At 56.5% G+C, this 21,104-nt stretch overlaps 1 protein-coding gene across 2 annotated transcripts in view; it reads right to left on the bottom strand.

Annotated features, from left to right (window-relative positions):
* TMEM181 (transmembrane protein 181) overlaps positions 1 to 21,104 on the bottom strand; it is a 59,961-nt gene that overhangs the window by 15,595 nt on the left and 23,262 nt on the right. For both annotated transcript variants that reach the window (XM_051855208.3, XM_051855209.3), the window contains exons 3-6: positions 13,294 to 13,349; positions 12,682 to 12,772; positions 11,181 to 11,302; positions 8,003 to 8,113 (exon numbers count right to left, since the gene is read on the bottom strand). In XM_051855208.3, the coding sequence (XP_051711168.1) occupies positions 8,003 to 8,113; positions 11,181 to 11,302; positions 12,682 to 12,772; positions 13,294 to 13,349 (380 nt within the window). The remainder of the gene's footprint in view (positions 1 to 8,002; positions 8,114 to 11,180; positions 11,303 to 12,681; positions 12,773 to 13,293; positions 13,350 to 21,104) is intronic.

Below are 21,104 nucleotides of genomic sequence, written 5' to 3' on the forward strand. Positions count from 1 at the left end.
AAAAAGCACAGCGCACATCTTGTTTGAAAAATGCAGATGCCTGGCCGGCACTGTAGCGCAGCGGGTTAATGCCCTGGCCTGAAGCGCTGGCACCCCATAGGGGCGCCGGTTCTAGTCCTGGCTGCTCCTCTTCCGATCCAGCTCTCTGCTATGGCCTGGGAAGGCAGTGGAAGATGGGCCAAGTCCTTGGGCCCCTGCACCAGCGTGGGAGACCTGGAAGAAGCTCCTGGCTCCTGGCTCCGGATCGGCGCAGCTCTGGCCATTGTGACCAATTGGGGAGTGAACGAGCAGATGGAAGACCTCTCTCTCTCTCTCTCTCTCCTCTTTCCATGTAACTCTTTCAAATAAATAAATCTTAAAAAAAGAAAAAGAGAAAAATGCAGATGTTAAGGCATAATCAAGAAAAAGAAATCGCTACCAAGAGGGAGAAAAACAGAAACTGCTTATAGTAGTGGGAATAAATATTTTTTTAAGCTTCAAGGGATGGAACTCTTAAAGAAGCAGAGCAACAGCAAAGGGCTGACTCATGCTAAAAACAAACTAGGCAACAATGCTTTATTTAAAAACACAGCTGAGACCAACACGTGTACTTAATTCTAAAATATGAGTTAAGGGGGGGGGAGTGGAAGAGGAAAAGAAAATTAATGCTAGAACAGGTCCTGCCCACCACACCTGGCGCGGAGCCCGCCCCCCACCCCCCCCACCCCCGCCTTTATCACAGTCGGTGCAGTGGCACTGCCTCCTGCTGTACAGGGCCCGGTCCTGCCTGAGTCAAGAACCCACTTCCAGGTAAGCAGCCACTGATAGGAGCTGCCCACATGTCGCTGAGGCCAGGCCAGGCTGGGGGGCTGTTCCCCGTGGAGCCGCACCAACAGGTGCATGGACGGTCCCGCCCCCACCAGACACCAGCCCCCCAGCCACGCGGGGTCTAGTGAGTCAGAGCCAGGACAGTCCCGGAAAACAGATACCTCCAGATCCACTGGAATTAGGATTGGGGTTTAGTTTTTCTGTTCATTTTTAATCCCAAAATATATTTTTGAAATTGAAATTGTAAAGTACGTAAAAGGTAATAGAGCAAGAATGCCAGAATCCGCTGAGATTTCGGTCGCTGCCTTTGAAGTCAGAGGCGCTGCCACCCCATGTGCGTCCCTGGGTGTCACAAAGCCATCGCTGTCCTTCAAAGACCGTGAAGTCACCCTCGCGACAAGCGCCACTCCAGCTCTAGGCCACTCCTCCGTTACGATCCGCAGGCTGTGGTCTGGCCCAGGCCCAGCCGTGCACCTGCTCCTACATACACGTGCCTAGGGATGTCAGTCCTGGGCAGACGTGAGTAAGCGAACTCAGAGGAAACAATCCAGGAGCCACAGAGCACGCGAGGGGAGCACGCGGGAGCACGCGGGGGCAGGCAGGCAGCAGGAAGCAGCTTCAGACCCCAGCAGCGCTGAGCAGATGCCCGGCCTGGGGCCTTGTCCTCAGCCAGGGGTACCAGAGGAGAGACACTACAGAGAAGCTGGGCTGAGGGGAGCAGGGGGGAGGGACCGACCTGTCACGTGGCTCCCTGAAGCCACACAGCCTGCAGCGGAGCGCGGCTGCTGTCACTGCTGGCCCGCACCAGACCCACACCTGCCAGCACCTGGGTGGTGGGCGCCCAGCCCCCATTCCTGCGTGCTTCCCAGACCCTGTGTCACTGCAGCACAGACGGGCCATCACCACTACTCCAAAGTTACACACGGAAGCAGAAAGCAGCGCGCCAGACATCCCTGATGCGGTTTCTGAGGACGAAAGGAAGGGAGAAGGCTGCCTGTCAAACTAGGGCGACATGGCATCAACGCCAGCGCCAGCCAGGAGACACCGGGGGCAGCTGTGGTGGCAGCTCCGTCTCTCTGGAGGTCAGGGACGCCATCAGGGACATCTTCCCTGGAAGAACCGGCGGGCGAGACAAACGGCGGAGTCCAGGGCGAGCAGCCTCTCACGTAAGGGCCAGGGCTCCAGGCTGGGCCAGCGCATCGGAAGCCAGAGATGCCCCAGGGAGCGCTGAGATGACGGGCGGCGCTCAGAAGCCAGTGCCGTCCGGACAGTCGCTGGGAGTCCGCCGGGGAAGCGCCGTCTCGGGACATGCATGGCGCACGAGCGGCACCCTGGCGAGCTCCAGTTTCTGAGGTGCCCGAGTTTTCCTCACGGAGAGAACACGCACAGGAAACGACACCTGCGTCCTGTACGCACAGCGCGACACGCCGACAAGCCGCACACACCTGGGCCACAGACACCCCCACCAGTGCCCAGGAGTCCCGCCCCTCATGCCCCCTAGAGTCACCAGCCTACCCAAGAGTGACGGCACCGGTCCTGATTCACGGGCACACGCGCGTTTGCCTATTGTGGTAATTTATACAAATGAGATCACACAGCTCACGGCTCTCTGCACTGGGCTTGTGGGAGACCTGAGCCGCCCACTCTGCACACACTGCTGCCTGCGTGGGGCTGCCAACACAGCACCGCTGGGCATGCTGAGACGTGTGTGCCCTCACCGGCAGGGTGTGCGGGCCAGACCCCACCACCACCGCGCTTTCTGTCCCACTGTAGCCCCGCGGTAGCCGTGCGTACACATCCAAGAGACCTGGGACACGTGCGGACTCACTATACCTTGTCTGCTTCCAAAAGGAGTTCAGGGAACTTAAAACAAAAAGCCAGATAAGATAGAAACAACTTTTCTTACATTTTTAAAATGTATTAATGTAAAGAAAACAGATTTCATAGATAGTGAGATATAACAGAAACAACTCCTAAAGGCAAAGCAGCAAAGACAGACGGTAGATAGCACACCAGAGACCTATATTTGGATGTTAGGAATTACTACAACTTGGCAAAAACTTCTTTCTGAAATCCCTGGCAGCCAATGCCAAGAGAGAAATGTGACGAGTGCTATGGCGCTCATTTCCTAATAAAAGAATTACAACCAACAGCCCGACACAATTCTGGGTGTGCTTGCTGGTTTTTTTTTTTTTTTTTTTTTTTTTTTTTTTTTTTGACAGGCAGAGTGGACAGTGAGAGAGAGAGACAGAGAGAGAAAGGTCTTCCTTTGCCGTTGGTTCACCCTCCAATGGCCGCCGCTGCAGCCGGCGCACCGCGCTGATCCGATGGCAGGAGCCAGGATCCAGGTGCTTTTCCTGGTCTCCCATGGGGTGCAGGGCCCAAGCACCTGGGCCATCCTCCACTGCACTCCCTGGCCACAGCAGAGAGCTGGCCTGGAAGAGGGGCAACCGGGACAGAATCCGGCGCCCCGACCGGGTCTAGAACCCGGTGTGCCGGCGCCGCAAGGTGGAGGATTAGCCTATTGAGCCATGGCGCCGGCCCTGCTTGCTGGTATTTAACTGAAAGACTCATAAGCTGGCGTCCACACGGGAGCCTGCCCGTGGATGTTGAAGGCAGCCTTGTTCACAAGTCACTGCCAGAGCCTGGGACCAACCCAGCTGTCCGACAGCGGGTGGCGGGAGCGTGGGGACAGCGGAGTGATGAGCTGCCAGCCGCGGCCAGGCACCGAGGAACTTGACGTGCAGGTACCGGGGCGAAAGGCGGGTGAGAGGCCTGCACCCTCTCTGGTTCCGAGCCGATGGCCTTCTGGAACAGGCAAGGCTACCGGGACAGCAGAAAGACCAGTGGCTGCCGGGCTGCGGGGAGAGCTGCCAGCAGCAGCAGGGGTCCCGGACGGTGACAATCCTTGGAACCACACTGCAGTGGTGGCCGTGTGTCATGGCGTTGGCCCAAGCCCACAGGATGCGCAGCACAAGAGTGACCGGCACGTGAGCGTGAGGTGCGCAGCCGGGCGACGGCCGTGGGTGCCGGCTCTCCAGCTGCGGCCCGCGCTCCGCTCTCGTGGGGACCAGGGTCAACGGGAGGCTCCACCCTCCTCCCCATTTTGTGTGAATCTAAACATGCTCTTAAAATTAGGTTAAAAGCCTGAAAGAAAAGGAATTCTGCTGGAGGCTTCGATGGCAGGTCACACCGGAATGGATTCCATCTTCAAAAGATACAAAGACACTTTGCGTGGGGGTCTCCTGGGTCTTGGGCCATAGTCACCACGTCCAGCAGGGTTGCCTGTGACACTGAAGGTGGGGCTGCGCCCTCCAGCCCCTGAGCTAGCAAAGGCGGGCCTGCCCCTCGGCCCCTTCAGCCCCCCGCCCCTTGTATCAGTCCTCTGGGACTTGCTCTCCTCATAGTAAAGATAACAAAAGCTCTCCCTGGAAACAGGAAAACAAAGAACTTGAACATCAATCCCACCGCAGGGTAGCCGTCTACTAGTCTTTCATCCTAAACACTTCTAATTCATGCACTTTCTTTTTTTTTTTTTATCAACACGCAGTTTGTGCTACGTATCCTATTTGTGACTAGTTTATTATTTTAATCTAGCCAGACCTCTACTGCTTAACTGCAGAGTGCTCCCAACTTCCCGCTGGGAGGACAGGAGCGAACATAATTCTCTGTGTGCGTTTCTAATTATTTCCTTAGACTAAGTCCCCAGCAGTAGCATTACTAGGTCAAAATGCAAATGCAAGCAGAGGCATTGCCAAGCCCCCTAAAGTTACATCAGTGCACACCCCCACAACTGTGGACGAGAAAATGCGTGCCCTTGGGTTTCACCAGCCCAGGATGCTATCTGTTGTCTTGTTTAAAATAGCTGCAATTTGATCAATTTATTTAAAAAAGGTATTTCTTCTTGTACTCTAATTCTTTGGTTTACGGTAAAAATAAACATCATTTTCTAAGTCTGTTGATTACCCACATTTCTTTCTTTTCTTCCTTCTTCCTAATAAAGTGGTTTACGTTCTGTGTAGGGGTAGGTGGTCAACCCTGCCCACTCTAGAGTGGGTCTTCTTGTTTTAGACTTATTATTTATTTGAAGGGGAGAGAGAGAGAGAGAGAGAGAGAGAGAGAGAGAGAGAGAGAGAGAGAACGAACGATCTCTTCCATTCACCAGTTCACTCCCTGTGTGGCCACGACAGCCAGGTCCAGGCCGAGCCACAGCCAGGAACCAGGAACCCCATGCTGACCTCCCACATGGGTGACAGGGTCCCAAGTACCTGGGCCATCTTCCGCTGCTTTCCAAACACGGTGGCAAGGAGCTGGGGCAAGAGCAGAGTAGCCAGGTCTCAGACCTGCTCTCCTCCATGCGATGCTTAGCCCACTGCCCTACACCACCAGCCCAGCACCCGAATTCTCATTTGTGAAGCGCTACAGTGCTGTTCTTTGATGTAATCGATGCACATTTATTGCGGGCTTACCAGCTGCCGGGTTCTGCTGGGCCCTAGGAATATAGAAAAATGCAGAAACATCTCAGGTGGCACCGGTGACAAACCCCCGGGCTGCGGGCTGCCACCAGAAATGTAGCTCCGGCTCTGGTGTCACCCAAGGCGATGGCCGCTTCCTTCTAAAATCACTTCCTCTCTGCGCCCAACAGCAAGATCCCGTCGCCGTCTTCTGCGCACAATGGCGGACTGATGCGCACCTGGCTTAGCCAAAACACGTACCAAATTCTTTAGGAGCAAGTTTAAGAGGAAACAGATACAAGGATGCAGGAAGGAACCAAAATCGAAGAGGAACCAAACAGTGGCGGCTGCAGCCACGGGGCAGGGCGGCACAGGCCCGGGGGACAGGTGCTGCGACCACGGGGCTGAGGGACGCTGCTCTGAGCGCGCAGGAGGAAGGGACAGGCCCTGTGTGGGAACCACGCGCCTCTTCCAGACGGCCCTGACAGAGCCGAGCCCGTGCCTACGCTCCGCACGCCTGCCTCTGCCCGGTCTGGGCTCTGCCTCTCCCAGGAACGCGGGGCACAGCTGAATCGGACGTGGGGGTCAGGCCGTCTGAGGACAAAGCTCCAAGGAACCAGACAGAAGCCAGGTGCACACTGAGACGCCTGCAGAGGCTGGGGCAGGAAGCCAAAGCCGACGAGAAGCGCGAGAGCACCACCTCAGGACTGTCGGGCATGACCGCCGCACAGCCGCAGAGGAGCAAAGAGACCCACTTCAGCGGCAGCCTGGGAAGCCTGCGGGTCCCACCCGTGACGCGCTGCTGCAGCACAGCCCAGCGCACGCGCTCCTCCCCCCACGGCGGCAGGCCCCTCGGCCAGAGGGCCCCAACGGCTGCAGGAAGGGCGGCGGGAGCCAGAGGGGAAGAAGCTGCAACCCCTGCTCACCGTGAAGGCAGGGACACCAAGGGCCACCTGCAAACACCGGGAGACCAAGAAGGTGGCGCACTTGGGTAGCCCCCCCCCCGGCCCGCGAACACCAAGTCACATTAGCCTCACAGGGCCCCACTCAGCGAGCCCCGGGGGCAGTGCCTGCTCCCCCAGCGGCACAGCGTGCCTGGGAAGAGGCTCAGAGGCTCAGAGCCAGTGAGAAGGATGCACAGCCCAGCCCCTCCGTCCCCTCCCAGTATGGGCACTGGCAGCCCACACACAGGGGCCATCGCTGTGGCACAGAGGGTTAAGTAGCCACCTGTGACACTGGCATCCCAAACTCGAGTGTCTGGCTTCCTGCGGATGTGCCTAGTGAGGCAGCAGATGGTGGCCCACGCGCTTGGGGCCCTGCCACCCACACGGGAGACCGAGATGGAGTTCCTGGCTCCTGGCTGGGGCCTGGTCCAGCCTTGGCCACTGCAGACATTTGGGGAATGAACCAGTGGATGGAAGATCTCTCTCTCTCCCCTCCCCTTCTCTCTGTCTCTCCCTGTCACTCTGCCTTTCGAATAAAACAATCACTGTATCTTTACCAAAAAAAAAAAAAAAAATCCATCACAAAAACCCCAAATACAAAGCAGGTTCACAATAGCTAAAAAAGCAGAAATGACCCAAATCTGTCCGGTGATGAATGGATGAGTACAGGCAGCCTTTCCCATAATGCAGCGTTACTCAGAAAATACCAGGATGAAGCACGGATACCCACAGCAGCCCTCGGAACGTCGACGTCATTGAGCTGAGACCACACTCAGCGGGACAGGTGTCTGGTATAGTGGGTAAGACACCCCTGGGGACACCCACACCCCATCCAAATTGCCTGCTCCAGTCCTAGCCTCGATGCTTCCAATCCAGTGGCTAGCGAATGTCACCCTGGGAGGCAGCAGGCCCCTGGGCCCCTGCCACCCCCATGGGAGACCTGGACTGAGTTCTGGGACCCTGGCTTCAAACTGGCCCAGCACTGGCTGCCTCAGGGATAGGGGGAGTGAACCAGCAGAGGAAACATCTCTGTCTCTGTCTTTCAAATAAATAAATGAACATAAGTATTTTTTTAACACTGGAAAATGGTGGAGACCACATGTGCACGATTCCACTCATCTGAAATGCCCAGAGGGAGGGCCCGCCAGGGCTGTGGGGAGAGGCAGACAGGGAGTAAGCGGGGGACAACAGGCTGGGCTGAGCCGGCACATCCCCACGAAGGCACTCAAAGGCTCCGAGCCCCGCCTTGGGAAGGGCGCGTTACCCGGTGAGGACGGCGTTTCTAAAGGTGCCACTAGCACTTCACTTAACATTCCCCACTGAGAACAGCTACTCCACACGTAAGGGAACAGGTGCAGCCGAGTCAGCCTGGGGGCCGCAGCCAGGACTCGAACCCAGTCCCCGTCAGATCCCGGTCGCCGGGCTGGCTATCCTGACCCTGAACGAGCGGAAGGGACAAAGGCAGGAGGAAAGGCAGCCCCACGATCAAAGCAGCGCCCCCTATCCCCCTCCCCCCCCCCCCCCCCCGCAGCCCTGACAGTGTCTGAGGACCCTCCCCAGGCTGGGCGGCGGCCCTGTGCCCCCGACGGTGGGGGTGCCTCAGAACCCTTCGTGACCCTGCAGCTGGAACACGGCTCAGAACACCAAGGCTTCTCCACTTCTGTGCTGTTCCCTTAGGCTCCTGGGGGTTCCACGTTTAAGTGAGACATTGTGGCTCTCTTACGTGTCTCCGCTCTCCAACGTTACGTTCTTTCACTGCTGTGATGCATATGCAGCCGCGGGGCCATGCGCACTCACCGTGAAGTGCATCTCCTTTACGGGCAGCTTGAGGTGCTCAAAGCCCACGGTCACGGTGTACTGCGTGTAGTTCAGGTAGCCGAGGTGAGCCACGATCATCTCCGCGCATTTCTGCAAAGGCACAAGGAGGGCCTGTGTCGAGGCAGGCAAGGCGGACCCCCCACCCCTGCTGCACGACGGGCGCACTCGCGGCACCAGGCCGGCAGAACCGCGCATTACCAGGAACTCCACGCAAGCCCAGACTCGGAGCCCGGCCACAACCGTCCCGGGGAAAAAAAAAAAAAAAAAAAAGAAAGAACCACGGGGACATTTTAGGAAACATACTATGGCTTAAAGTAATTAGAATGTTTCCGATTTGGATGACTGAAAATGTCACCTGCATTAAAAGGGTAACAATGCAAAAGACCCAAACCTGGAATTTCTGTAAAACTACAGTGCCCAGCGGGCCACGTACGCTAAGCCTCCAGCCTGCCCGCCCCATCCTCCTGCAGGATCAGGATCCTGCCACGATCAGGACACACGTTCCCTCTCTCCCCTGGGAGCCTGTGCCACCCCCACCTCATCAAGCAACAGCCACGTGCACGCTTCACTGCCCGCCGTGCACACCTCTCCTCCTGGGGACTCAGAACCAGGTCTGCTCTGCTTGGTCAGCCCCTGCAGGGGTGGCGGTGAGGACGCAGCCCTCACTTTGGGGTACAAATGTGCATGCAACTCACTGGCCAGGCATCCAGAGCCAGCGACGTCCCCTTCAGAGCTCTGCCCGGCCATGCCACGTGGGCCAGCACACCTGGGACGTGGCTCTGTCACCTGGGTGGATGCGCCCCCCCCCCCATGCCACCAGGCAGCGCAGCCAGTGCCCAGAACTAACGGGCAGCTCTGCGGCTTTCCAGGTGCACCTGTTGTCACGGTGGCTCTCAACAGGGCAGCCGCCCTACAGCAAACAAAGGCTTTCCACACTTCCAAGATCTGAGGTCGGGTCAGAAAACAGATCCGGTTGTAAATAAGAGGGCTTTACAAGCTGAGGGCACCTGGTGGAGAGAAGGCCTGGGTAGCACAGGCTGCTACCTGTGGAGGGCGCAGAGCAGAGCCAAGTGTGCAGCAGTCTGATGGAAGCAGGCCACAGGGCAATGCTGCACCTGCCCCGATGCCCGCCACACTCGAGGACACGCGCTCTCCAGGCGGCCACCTGCCCCCCTCCTGACTCTCCCGTGTTAGAAGTGTACATCACCTTCCACATTTTATCCCATCTGAGCCCCGGCTTCCTGCCCACCTGGCTGGCTCTGGGCACGTGAGTGCCGACTCCCCTTCCTCTGGGATGGGGCAGCAGGGGCATGGCATGCCCAGGAAGGGGCAGGTCAAACACCAGGAACAGGGCAGAGACGCACTTCTGACAGGTGCAGGTGGGACACTTGGTCTGCTCTCATCAGCAAAAGACTACATCCTTCCACTGCAAGAGCTGCCGGGAAGCCACCCGAGGTCCACGGCCCCCAGCCCAAGCCGCAGACCTGCTGCCCTCCAGTGCCGCCGCCTTCTCGGCTGCCAGCGTGGACAACCTTGCCACCAAGGCAAAAGACACTCGTCTCTCTCCACATCACAGCACGGCCATCTAGACGGTGCTAAGTCCCCTGTAACCTCTTTACCAGAGAGAGAGCAGAGTTAACGAGGTTCATCTGTACAGCTCTAGGGATATAACACTTCCCCTTCCTCCCTCCCTCTCCTTTCTCTCCTCCTTTTCCTCTTTTTAACATTTTCGAGGTAACATATTTTTAATGTACATGATAGAGCCCACCCTGTTTAGGCCAGGGCAGTGCTTCTGCAGGGCTAGGGAGAGCCTGGAGCAGACAGAACAGAGATGTTCCCGGGGGTCTCAGTGTGAACTGAGGTGGGCTCCCCATGGACACGCACCAAAGGGCCGTTCTCTAGGGGCACAGCACGGCAGCCAGGTCCCGGGAGCAATGGTGCAGCCAAGCCGGCCCCTTCGGCGGCCTGGGTCTTCCTGAAACCAAGGCTCTGGGTGTGGTCACCAGCTGTCCCTGTTTCACACCCAAAGGCCCTGTGCGCCAGGAAGCCCGGCTCTCCCAGCAGCAGGGGGCCGCCCACTGCCTGGCTGCCCGGCTGCCGTCAGGCCCCGGCTCTGCTGAAGTGTGGCCCGTGGATGGCGCACCTCCTGCACACAGCCCCGGGGGCCCAAGGCTCCGCCAGCGCTGTGCACGGCCACACATATCATTCACCTTGACCCTGCCGCTTTGCCGAGACTGGGGGAGGACTGCACCTCCACTTTGCAGATGGGGAAACACACCCCAGAAGCTTGCTCAGGCCCCTCGTGAACAAGACGGGGAGGCAGCGGGAGGGCCAGCCGCTCGCGCTGCCTTCCTCAGACACCAGCTCACCGCGATGGGTGCGCCAGAGGCTGCTGAGGTCAGGGGCCGCCCGCCGGAGCTGACGTGCTAACTGTCAGCACAGGGACCGGCGGCGGTGGCTGCCGCCATCCAGGGGTCCTCCCCGCGTGGCGACTTCCTTCTTTCCAGGACAGACAGGCCGGCACGCAGGAGCCCCGGGACAGCGGGACTCTGGCCCTCCACTGTCTCCTGTGCGGGGATGGCAGGCACAGCTCCAACCGCCCCCAGCCTCCGCTCCTTCTATGAGAGGGGCTCTCAGGACACCTGGCTCCCACAGCCCTCTTCCAGTGCCCTCGGCAAGCGCACTGCCGTTTCCGATGCTCCCCCAGTGCCCCCGCTGCCAGTCACCTGGGGAGTCCCCCGACAAGGCCTCTGGGCCGGCAGGGACCCGCCGTGGGCCTTCGCGCTCTGAAGAGCCTGGTGCTGCCGGCGTCGGCAGTGGCCGTCAGTCTCCTGTCCCCAAGCCACGCTGCCGCTGAGCCCCCGAGGCCTGGGCATCCTGACCCCGGCAAGGACGGGCACTCAGCGCACGGCTGGAACCCCGAGTGACCACAGCGTGCGGCAGGCCCTCCTCCGGGAGACACGGCCCACTGGTGCAGTGAGCCACCAGGATGATGACCACAGCCATGGTGCGTGTGCAGGGGATGCGGCGGGATTGAGTGCACACGCGTGTGCACACGTGTATGTGCACGTGCGAGTGGCTAAGAACTTCGAAGGGAAGGGACGGCTGAGCTGAATGTTCCAGGCGTGCGGTGGTGCGCAGCCGCCGCCACACTCACCCCTGCGCACGTGAGCGTCCTGGTCCGGTTGTGGACCTTGTTGTGAATGTACAGCATGGTTCCGTCCTGAGCGACACCGTCCACCTTCACCGTCAAGGGGAAGCTCGTCTGAATGGAGGTCTCTACAAAACAGGGGCTCGGCGTCACGCTTCCCAAGGGGCTGCCCGGCTGTCACTCAGAGAGCCCGGCAGTCCTGGGACCACCCCCACCTCAGGGGCCCAGAACATTGCTCCAGCCTGTCACTCAGGGGCCCGCTGGGTCTACTGCATAAAAGGCTTAAGTGTCTCATCGCTAATACAATCATAGTTTTCCTTCCCCACCTAAAATTGTCATTAACCAAAACAGAAATACATTCCTCATTTTTCCTGATTATATAATTTGCTATTTTTCAGCTTATATTCTTCTTATAAAAAAACCAGAGAGCAAAAAAAAATGGGGCTGGCATTAAATGCTAGACGTGACCGTAATTAGCTTTTTTGTGTGTCTGTTCATCAAAGACCACTGCCAGCCGTACAAATACATGGTGACACAGATTTTACTTTTGCTTTCCATGTTACGAACAGGGAGCAGTGACTCTGCAGCCTGAGTGCTGGCACTTCAGTGACTATGCCCACAGGGCGCGATTTCCAAATTCTTCCTCAACTTCACCGGAATCGCAAACCTGAGAAAAGAACTGGGGTGAGCACCTGCCCAGTTCTCGCCAGGACGACGTACGACTAGCACACTGCAGGCGCCCAGAAGCGAGTCCGCGACACTGCAGGGACTGCCTGGCTGGGGCTCCTTGGCCTCGCACAGCGGACACCCTGGACAAGCCCTGCTGGGGCCTGGCCTGGGCAGGGTGGGCTGTTCAGGGGCGTGCCTGGGGTCCAGGCCTGAGATGCCAGCAGCAGCCCCTTCCCCCTTCAAGCTGTCGCCAGACACTCGGCCCCCGGGTCTCTGGGGTGCGGAATCCCTGCTCTGTCCCCCGGGACCCCACTGAGAAAAGCTGGAGCTTCAGCACCTGCCCCCCCACCCCCCGCCCCGTGCCACCGGCGTGGGGGCCAGCACGTGCGCAGCAGAGACTGCACGGTGACTTGGCGGTTCCCGCCGGGCGCCATCCCAGGAGCTTCCGAGTCACTGCTGTTGTAACAACAAACATCTCTCTCTGAGCACTGGTCCAGATGTTGTAAAGTCCTTTCAACCTCCAAATACAATGTTTTGTATGAAGAAAACCACACTGAAACCTGAAACCTCAGGATCCTTTTTTTTGAGACAGAGAAAGGTTCCACCCACCGGTTCACCCCTCAAATACCCCTTAGGGCCGGGGCCAGGCCAGGCCCTCGATCTAGGCCTCCCACATGGTGGCAGGGACCCGACCACTTGAGCCATCCCCTCCTGTGCCATCCCCTCGGTGCTCACAGCTGGAAGCTGGATGGGACCAGAAGCAGCACCCAAACCAGACACTGATGTGGGCTCTGGGCGTCACAGTCGCTGGGTGAAATACCCTCCCCAGGCCCCGTACCTTTTGACTGATTCAATTCAACCACACACGTCAGCCACAGCTGCTGATTATACGTTGACAGTGGATTTGAACGTAACTGAATGGGCTTTAGCTGCGCAGAGGAGAACACAAGTCAGGCAATGCCAGGGAGCTTTTTGCTGAGAACAGACAACACACAGATTCCTTAACACACACAGTCACGCTGAGCCCGAGCTCCGGCGCACTTTCCTTCTGGAAATGCGAGGGAACCCCCAGAATCGCTGCAAAGAAGGTACCATTAGAAAAGGGACAGAGCTCACGTGTTCACCTGGGCAAACTCAGTGAGACGAGGCCAGGCACAGGGGACGCCTGCTAACGGGCTCGGGGCCCGAGGGGCCGCCTCTGCTCCCCACCGAGGGCTCGGGGACCGAGGGGCCGCCTAAGGACTCAGGTGTTGATCACAGAGGAAAAGGCAGCTTCAGCAAACAAGGGCCCAGGAAGCCGGCGGGGAACGGAGGCGGCAGAACTGTGTGTGTCTGAGAAGCAAGACGCAAGGGGACACGCAGCCGCCCTCACACCCCGGCACCAGGACCCGCTCCGTGACCGGCATCCGTGACGCCCCGCCAGCCACCGCGCACACCCAGTCCTACTTACCTTTTTGCTATTATTTAGTGAAAAATTAGCTGCAGAAGTCTGGATCACTTTGGGTCCTAATGTGTAACAGAGAAGAGAAGGGGAAAACACGTTATAGCTACGGTGGTCATTTACTGATTTTTTTTTTTTTTTTCAAATGCCAAGAAGGACTCATGCATTCTACAGATATGGTCTTTAGAGACAGAAAGGTCTTCCTTTTTCCGTTGGTTCACCCCCCCAATGGCCGCTGTGGCCAACGTGCTGCGGCCGGCACACCACGCTGATCTGAAGCCAGGAGCCAGGTGCCTCTCCTGGTCTCCCTTGCAGGTGCAGGGCCCAAGCACTTGGGCCATCCTCCACTGCACTCCTGGGCCACAGCAGAGAGCTGGCCTGGAAGAGGGGCAGCTGGAACAGAATTCGGTGCCCCGACCGGGACTAGAACCCGGTGTGCCGGTGCCGCAGGCGGAAGATTAGCCTAGTGAGCCATGGCACTGGCCCAGATATGGTCTTATTTACCAAGTCTTTCTCTAGAGATTGTAAATATGTAGAAAAACAGAAAACACACACAGAGTATCCACTCTGCTGTGTGTGTGACTTCCCAGTACACACCAACACAACTGACCACGTGCAATGCATACGATTTCCATGGGAACATGGGCACACTCCACGGTCCTATCTATGGGAGCTCTCTCTCCAGCACATGGGTCCAAGAAAACATTAGCTATGCAGACACACTCTATGCAGGTTGCAAAGTATAAGGATCTCAACAACTAAGACTTATCTGTTCACCCAATTAAACCAGTCTTCCAGAAACAAGTAGGGGACATAAAGTGGCACAATATATACTAAAAACAATAACAGCGGGGCTGGCATCATGGTGTAATAGGTTAATCTTCCACCTGCAGCACCAGCATCCCATATGGGCGCCGGTTCGACTACCAGCTGCTCCTCCTCCAATCCAGCTCTCTGCTGTGGCCTGGGAAAGCAGTAGAAGATGGCCCAAGTGGTTGGGCCCCTGCAGCCGCGTGGGAGACAAGAAAGAAGAACCTGTCTCCTGGCTTCAGATCGGTGCAGCTCCCGCTATTGCAAGACCTATCTGTCTCTCTCTCTCTCACTGTCTGTAACTCTCTCTCTCAAATAAATAAATAAAATCTTAAAAAAAAAAAAAAAACAGCACATGGCTTTTCCTGAAATAACAGGTATACAAGCTGCATAGACTGCTTCTCAAAAAAATTTTTGATGTATTTATTTACTTAAAAGGCAGAGTGATAGAGAGAGAGAGAGAGAGAGAGAGAGAGAGAGAGAGAGAAATCTTCCATCTATTGGTTCACTCAGCAAATGCTCCCAACAGCCAGAGCTGGGCCAGGCCAAAGCCAGGAGCTTCCCACATGGGTAGCAGGAACCCAAGTACTTGGGCCATGATGCACTATCTCCCAGGTGCATTAGCAGGAAGCTGGATCAAAAGCAGAGTGGTCAGGACTCAAACCAAGTACTCCAAAATGGGATGCAGACGACCCAAGCAGATGCTCTGCCCGTCATGCCACCACGCGTGCCCCCTAAATGTTTCTGGTGCGTAAAATACCTAAGAACAATGCTCCTGTGGATGCACAGACACTGTCAGAGGGCAATGGCTGCATCCTGTGGTATATATTTGCATGGAAAACTTCTTCTTTTTTAAAAATTATTTTATTTATTTGAAAGAGTTACAGAGAGAGGGAGAGACAGAGAGAGAGGTCTTCCATCCAATGGTTCACTCCCCAGATGGCCATAATGGCCGGAGCTGTGCCAATCTGAAGCCAGGAGCCAGGAGCTTCTTCCAGGTCTCCCACACGGGTGCAGGGGCCCAAGGACTTGGGCCATCTTCTACTGCTTTCCCAGGCCACAGCAGAGAGCTGGATCGGAAGAGGAGGAGCCGGGACTAGAATTGACATCCATATAGGATGCCGGCACTGCAGGCCAGGGCTTTAACCCACTGCACCATACTCAAGCCCCAGAAAACTTTTTTTTTTATTAGACAGGCAGAGTTAGAGAGAGAGACAGAGAGAAAGGTCTTCGTTCTGTTGGTTCACCCCCAAAATGGCTGCCACAGCTGGTGCGCTGCGCCAATCCGAAGCCAGGAGCCAGGAGCTTCTTCCTGGTCTCCCATGCCGGTGCAGGGCCCAAGCACTTGGCCCATCCTCCACTGCACTCCCGGGCCACAGCAGAGAGTTGGACTGGAAGAGGAGCAACCGGGACTAGAACCCAGCACCCATATGGGATGCCGGCACCTCAGGCGGAGGATTAACCAAGTAAGCCATAGCGCCACCCCCCCTACCACCACCAAAAACTTCTTACCAGCAACATTTAGTTGGATTGTTGGGTTTTTAAAATCTATTTTGCCAGTCTCTGCTTTGTGACAGGACAGCTCAATCCATTTACATTTACCGTAATTACTGATGAAGAGGCACGCACTTCTGCCATTGCGCTTTCTATGATGGACGTGCTTTCCAAACGCCTCTCAGTTCCTGTCACTTACACCCTAAAGTTGCAGCACTCAAATTCTAACTCACAGCAGCTCAGCATCAACAACGTGGAAACCCCTTCTGCACAGCCCTTCTCCACCGTTCAACTGTTGCTCTCAAAATTTTGACGGAATTTTATCTTTATGTATGTCCAAAACCATTAAACTTTAGTGGACTAGTTTTTTAATTATGCAGAAGATAAATGTGGAGTTACAAATCAAAATTACAATAATACTAGCTTTTAGACTAATCATTATTTAATGTACTAATCTCTTAAATCGTGTAGAGAATAAAAACTAACAGACCACTGTTACAATACTATCAGCATTCATAAAAAATGATTTGTTTATTTGAAAGGCAGAGAGAGAGGGAGAGAGAATGAATGAATGAGTGAATGAATGTCTGCTGGTTCACTCCCCAAATAGCCACAGGGGTGGGATTGGTCCAGGGTAGTCAGGAGCCTGGAACTTCACCCGGGTCCCCCATGTGGGTGACGGGGACTCGGGTGCCTGGGCCACCTTCCACTGCTTTCCCAAGTGCATTAGCAGGGAGGTGGGTCAGAAGCGGAGCCGCCGGACTTGACTGGGATACAGGATGCCAGCATTCAAGTGGTGGCTTAACCGCTGCCCCACAACACCTGTCCCTACCACGAGCTTGCAGTTGTCTTTACTGAAGTCACATGGCTTTGAATGATCGCCTGGTATCGTTTCATTTCAATCCGCAGGACTCCCTTTAGTAATTCTTTCAAGGCGGTCTAGCGGCAACAAACTCTCAGCTTTTTTTTAAAAAAAATATCTATTTATTAATGTATTTATTTATTTGAAAGGCATGGTTACAGAGAGAGAGGGAAGAGAGAGTGAGAGAGAGAGAGAGAGAGATCTTCCATACTGGTTCACTCCCCAAATGGCCAAAATGGCAGGGCTGGGCCAGGCCAAACCCGGGAGCGCAGAGCTTCCGGGTCTCCCATGTGGGTGCGGGGGTCCAAGCACTTGGGCCATCTTCCGCTGCTTTCCCAGGCCATAGCAGAGAGCTGGACTGGAAGTGGAGCAGCTGTGTCTCGAACCAGTGCTCACATGGGATGCAGGCAGTGGCTTAACCTGCTACGCCACAACGTCAGCCCCTCTCAGCTGCTATTTATCTGAGAACATTTCCCTCACTGAAATATATATATATTTTATAAGTAAATGTTTTATAAATATAAAATGTTTTATAAATAAATAAATGTTTTATAAATAAAACATATATATATATATATATATATATATATGTTTTACATGAGACAGAGAGAAGGAGAAATTGAGAGTCATATCACCTGCTGGCTCACTCTCCAAACGCCTGCAGTGTCTAGGACTGGGCCAGGCCCAAGCTGGGAGCTAGGAGTGCCAGCCAGTCTCCCACAGGGGTGCCAGGGCCTCACTGCTCCCAGGGCCCACATCAGCAGGATGGGGTCAGGAGCGGGAGCCAGGTGTCTTACCCAGGTACTCCGATGTCTTAACTGGTGGTTAAATGCCCCACACTGGGAGTTCTGCCCGGCGTGGAGCCCCGGGTGGACAGCTGTCTCCCAGCACTCTGAACGTCTGAATGTATCAGCCCACGGCCTTCTGACGTCCAAGGTTCCTCACGGGGCACCTGCGGGTATCTTCCTGACTTTCCAGTTAGGAACGCTGGGTCTCCACAGGAGTCCCTCTGAGTTGGTCCTGGGTCGTGTCTGCGGCTCCTAGACGCTTACACGCACGTCTTTCATCAATCTGGAGTTCTCTGCTACGCTTTCTTTAGTACCTCCTCTGCCCCTCTGGCTGTCCTCCTGGGATCCCCACACTGTAGATCCCGGCCTGCCCGGTGTCCCCAGGGCCCCTTGGGCTCCGTCCACTCTCCTTCAACCTTCCTCTTCCGTCCCGCACACTGAACAACTGCCAAGACGCTCTGCTCAGCTGTGCGGTTTCTCCCCCCGCCTCTGGAGGCCCCCGTGGGCGTCTCCTCTGAGCCACCGCGCCCTCAGCTGCAGTTCTTGTCGTCAGGTTTCCTGTGTCTTCATTGGTAGTTAGTGCTGGCAGCGTTCCCCTGCCTCCCTCCTGCCTCCCTCCGGCTCCCTGAGGCTCTGTCCTGGGGAGTCTCCTTTACTGTCTTGGTCTCCTTTCTGAGTCTGGGTGGAAAACTGAACACTGGGACAGAATCAAGTGATCTCTCCGCAGTCCCGTTCTCCTTCCCAGGGCCTGCTGCTTTGTTTTTGTTGTGCTGTTGCTACCGTGAGCTGTCCGTGAGCTGTCTGTGTGCTGTCCGTGTGCTGTCCGTGTGCTGTCCGTGTGCTGTCCGTGTGCTGTCCGTGAGCTGTCCATGCACTGTCCGTGAGCTGTCTGTGCGCTGTCCGTGCGCCATCTGTGTGCTGTCCGTGCACTGTCTGTGCGCTGTCTGTCCATGAGCTGTGAGCTGTTTGTCTGTGAGCTGTCCGTGAGCTGTCTGTCCATGAGCTGTCTGTCCGTGAGCTATCTGTCTGTGAGCTGTCTGTCCGTGAACTGTCTGTCTGTGAGCTGTCTGTCCATGTACTGTCTGTGAGCTGTCTGTCCGTGAACTGTCTGTCCATGAACTGTCTGTCCGTGTAATGTCCGTGAGCTGTCTGTCCGTGAACTGTCTGTCCGTGAGCTGTCTGTGTGAAAGGCCAGGCTGAAGTGGAACCTCCCGGTCTTCGCGGTCCTCCCCGAGCCTGCGCCTTTCTTGGGGCAGGTCCTGTGACCCCGTATCCCTGGGGGATCCACTCCACCGTGCCCAGAGGATGCCTGAACCTGTAGAGTGCCGAGTCCTAGACGCACCATCCTTTCCCCACGAGAGTTTCTAACTAGACACAGCGAGATTCACAACAATCTAACAGAATCCTCTAGAGCAGAAGTGAAGGCTCTGGGGACAGTTTACTCCCAGGGCTTTCTGATTAATGTAGACCACGGGCACTGAGACTGCACGAAGAGAAGCCACTGACATCGGGCTGCTCCTGAATGTGCCCGTCTCCAACGGCTGGCTCCCAAAAGGGGAGAGAGAAAAGGAAGTGGGGTGGGGGCGTGCCGGCCCTGTAAACACTGCAACTTGGTTCAGCCACAAACTGGGGCTGCAGCCATGGCAGGAGGAGCGCGACGGCGCCCCCTTCCGGCACCTCCGTGACCAGAGAAGGTCGCCAGGACTGCAGCACGGCTCCCTGTCTGGAGGCCCGGGGCCTTTTTGCCTGGCTGTGTGCGGGCTGCGCTGGGGATGTGGCTGCTGCCGCGCTGAGCAAAGCCAAGCACAACTGAGAGTCCAGGGCTCCCCCGGAAGTGGCAAGCCCGCAACAGATTCCCCAGTTCCAAACCAGCCACGCCCGCCAGACGGCGCTGCTGCGACCGTCTCGTGGGGACACACGCCCAGGGCTCCTGCCCGCCGTCTCCCCAGAACCCTCCACCACCCAGATTCTCGCGCCGCCATGCTTCAAAGCTTTAGCCTTAACAGAAGCAGTCAAAGGAAACACCGTGAAGCGTTTCAGTGAGGTCTGGACCTGCATTCTTCTGCAGCGCATCCCCCTATCTTGCGGCGCCCGTTTCTGGGCTGCCTCCGTGACCCCGACACTCCCGCCGGGAAGCGGGAGAAGCACTTGGAGCTCCATCGCCAGGGCGGGACCTCTCCGCGCTGCATGTGCAACACTGAGAAGCGGTCTCTGCAGGGAGCAGGCTCGGGCCGCGCTGAGGCCGCTCTTAAACAGATTCGCAGCCTGAGTGCACTCCTCGCCCAGGAAGCGAGCAGCCAGGCAAGAATTAAAACCCCGAGTCAGGCTGTCTCTGGGGATGCCCAATCACCTAATGGACGCCTGATCTGAGCCACGGCTCCACTCCAACTCTGCCTTCCTGCGATGCACACCCTGGGAGACCGCAGTTGATGGCTCCAGTACTTAGGTACCTGCCACCTACCTGGGAGACCCAGATGGAGTTCTGGGCTCCTGGCTTTTGCCTGGCCATGCCCAATTTGGGGAGTGAAACAGCAGATGGAAGATCTGTATGTGTGTGTGTCTTCCAAATAAAAATAAATAAATCATTTTTTTAAAGAAAGAACCAGGGGATGGTGTTGTGACGTGATGGGTAAAGCCGCCACCTGCAATGCCATCATCCTGGACGGGCATCGGTTCGAGTCCCGGCTGCTCCACTTCCGATCCAGCTCCCTGCTAATGCACCCAGGAAAGCAGTAGAAGATGGCCCAAGTGCTTGGGCCCCTGCACCCACATGGGAGACCTGGAAGAAGCTCCTGGCTCCCGGCTTCAGTCTGGTCCAGCTCCATCCATTGTGACCATTTGGGGAGTGAACCAGCGGACGGAAGATCTTTCTTTCTCACTTTCTGTAACTCTGCCTTTCAAATAAAATAAATAAATCTTTTTTAAAAAAAATGGGAATGACAAACTCAAAGGTCCCAAGGCACTCCTGCCTCTGAGGCGGTAGTCACCTTACCACGTGAGGTAATTATAAACAAGCGCTCGTGACGGTTAACCCTGTGTCAACGCGACCGGGCTACAGGCGCCCGGGTGCCTGGTTAAGTGTTACTCTAGGGCGTCTGTGAGGACATCGCTGAACGCGATGACCCCTGAGTCAGGGGCTGGAGGCAGGCAGGTCCCCCTTCCCAGTGCGGTGGCCTCCAACCACCCACGGGAGGCTGCAACACAACAAGAAGACTGGAAGAATTCACTCTCTGCCTGGGCTCTCTCCGTCTCCCTCCTGGGACCAGAGAGTCTTCTAGCTCTGGACTCACGCTTAGATGTGGACTGGAGCATGTGCCACACTGGCCCTGCCGGTGCCAGGCATTGGCACTGGTGTCCAGTGGGCACTCCTGGGTCTCGGTCTAGGTGACTACAGATGCAGGGATTTCTGCATCTTCAAATCCCACAGGCCAATCCGTGATAACACATACACAGACAGATACACAAGACCACCGTGTCTTGTGAACACAGGCGCTGGGAGCAGGAAAGGGATGTGAGATCCCACTAGCGCTCTTCTCTGGGCCTCGGCGCGTCACCCTCCACTTCAGCACCCAGGCTGGATGTGATCACAGCTGTGGTGATGGCGTGGCATACGGAAACCCGAGGTGGCTGAGGTCCCACTGAGACCAGAGACCATGAGAACAGGAGCACGTCCTGCCACTCTCAAAGGACAGCTGTGGACATCAAGGCAGACAGTGGCTGACCCTGTGCTGTGACTCACAGCACTGTCACCCCTTGGTGACTTAACGGCACCATCATCATCCCGGCACCCAGCACCGAGGGGCTGCTGCTGCTCCGGCTCCCTCAGCCTGTTCCCCAGCCGGTCCCAGGTTAGGTGAAGGAACCAG

This window comes from Oryctolagus cuniculus, chromosome 5 (genome assembly GCF_051225735.1).
Source record: "Oryctolagus cuniculus isolate XC-2025 breed Fujian yellow rabbit chromosome 5, ASM5122573v1, whole genome shotgun sequence".
Classification (NCBI taxonomy): domain Eukaryota; kingdom Metazoa; phylum Chordata; class Mammalia; order Lagomorpha; family Leporidae; genus Oryctolagus; species Oryctolagus cuniculus.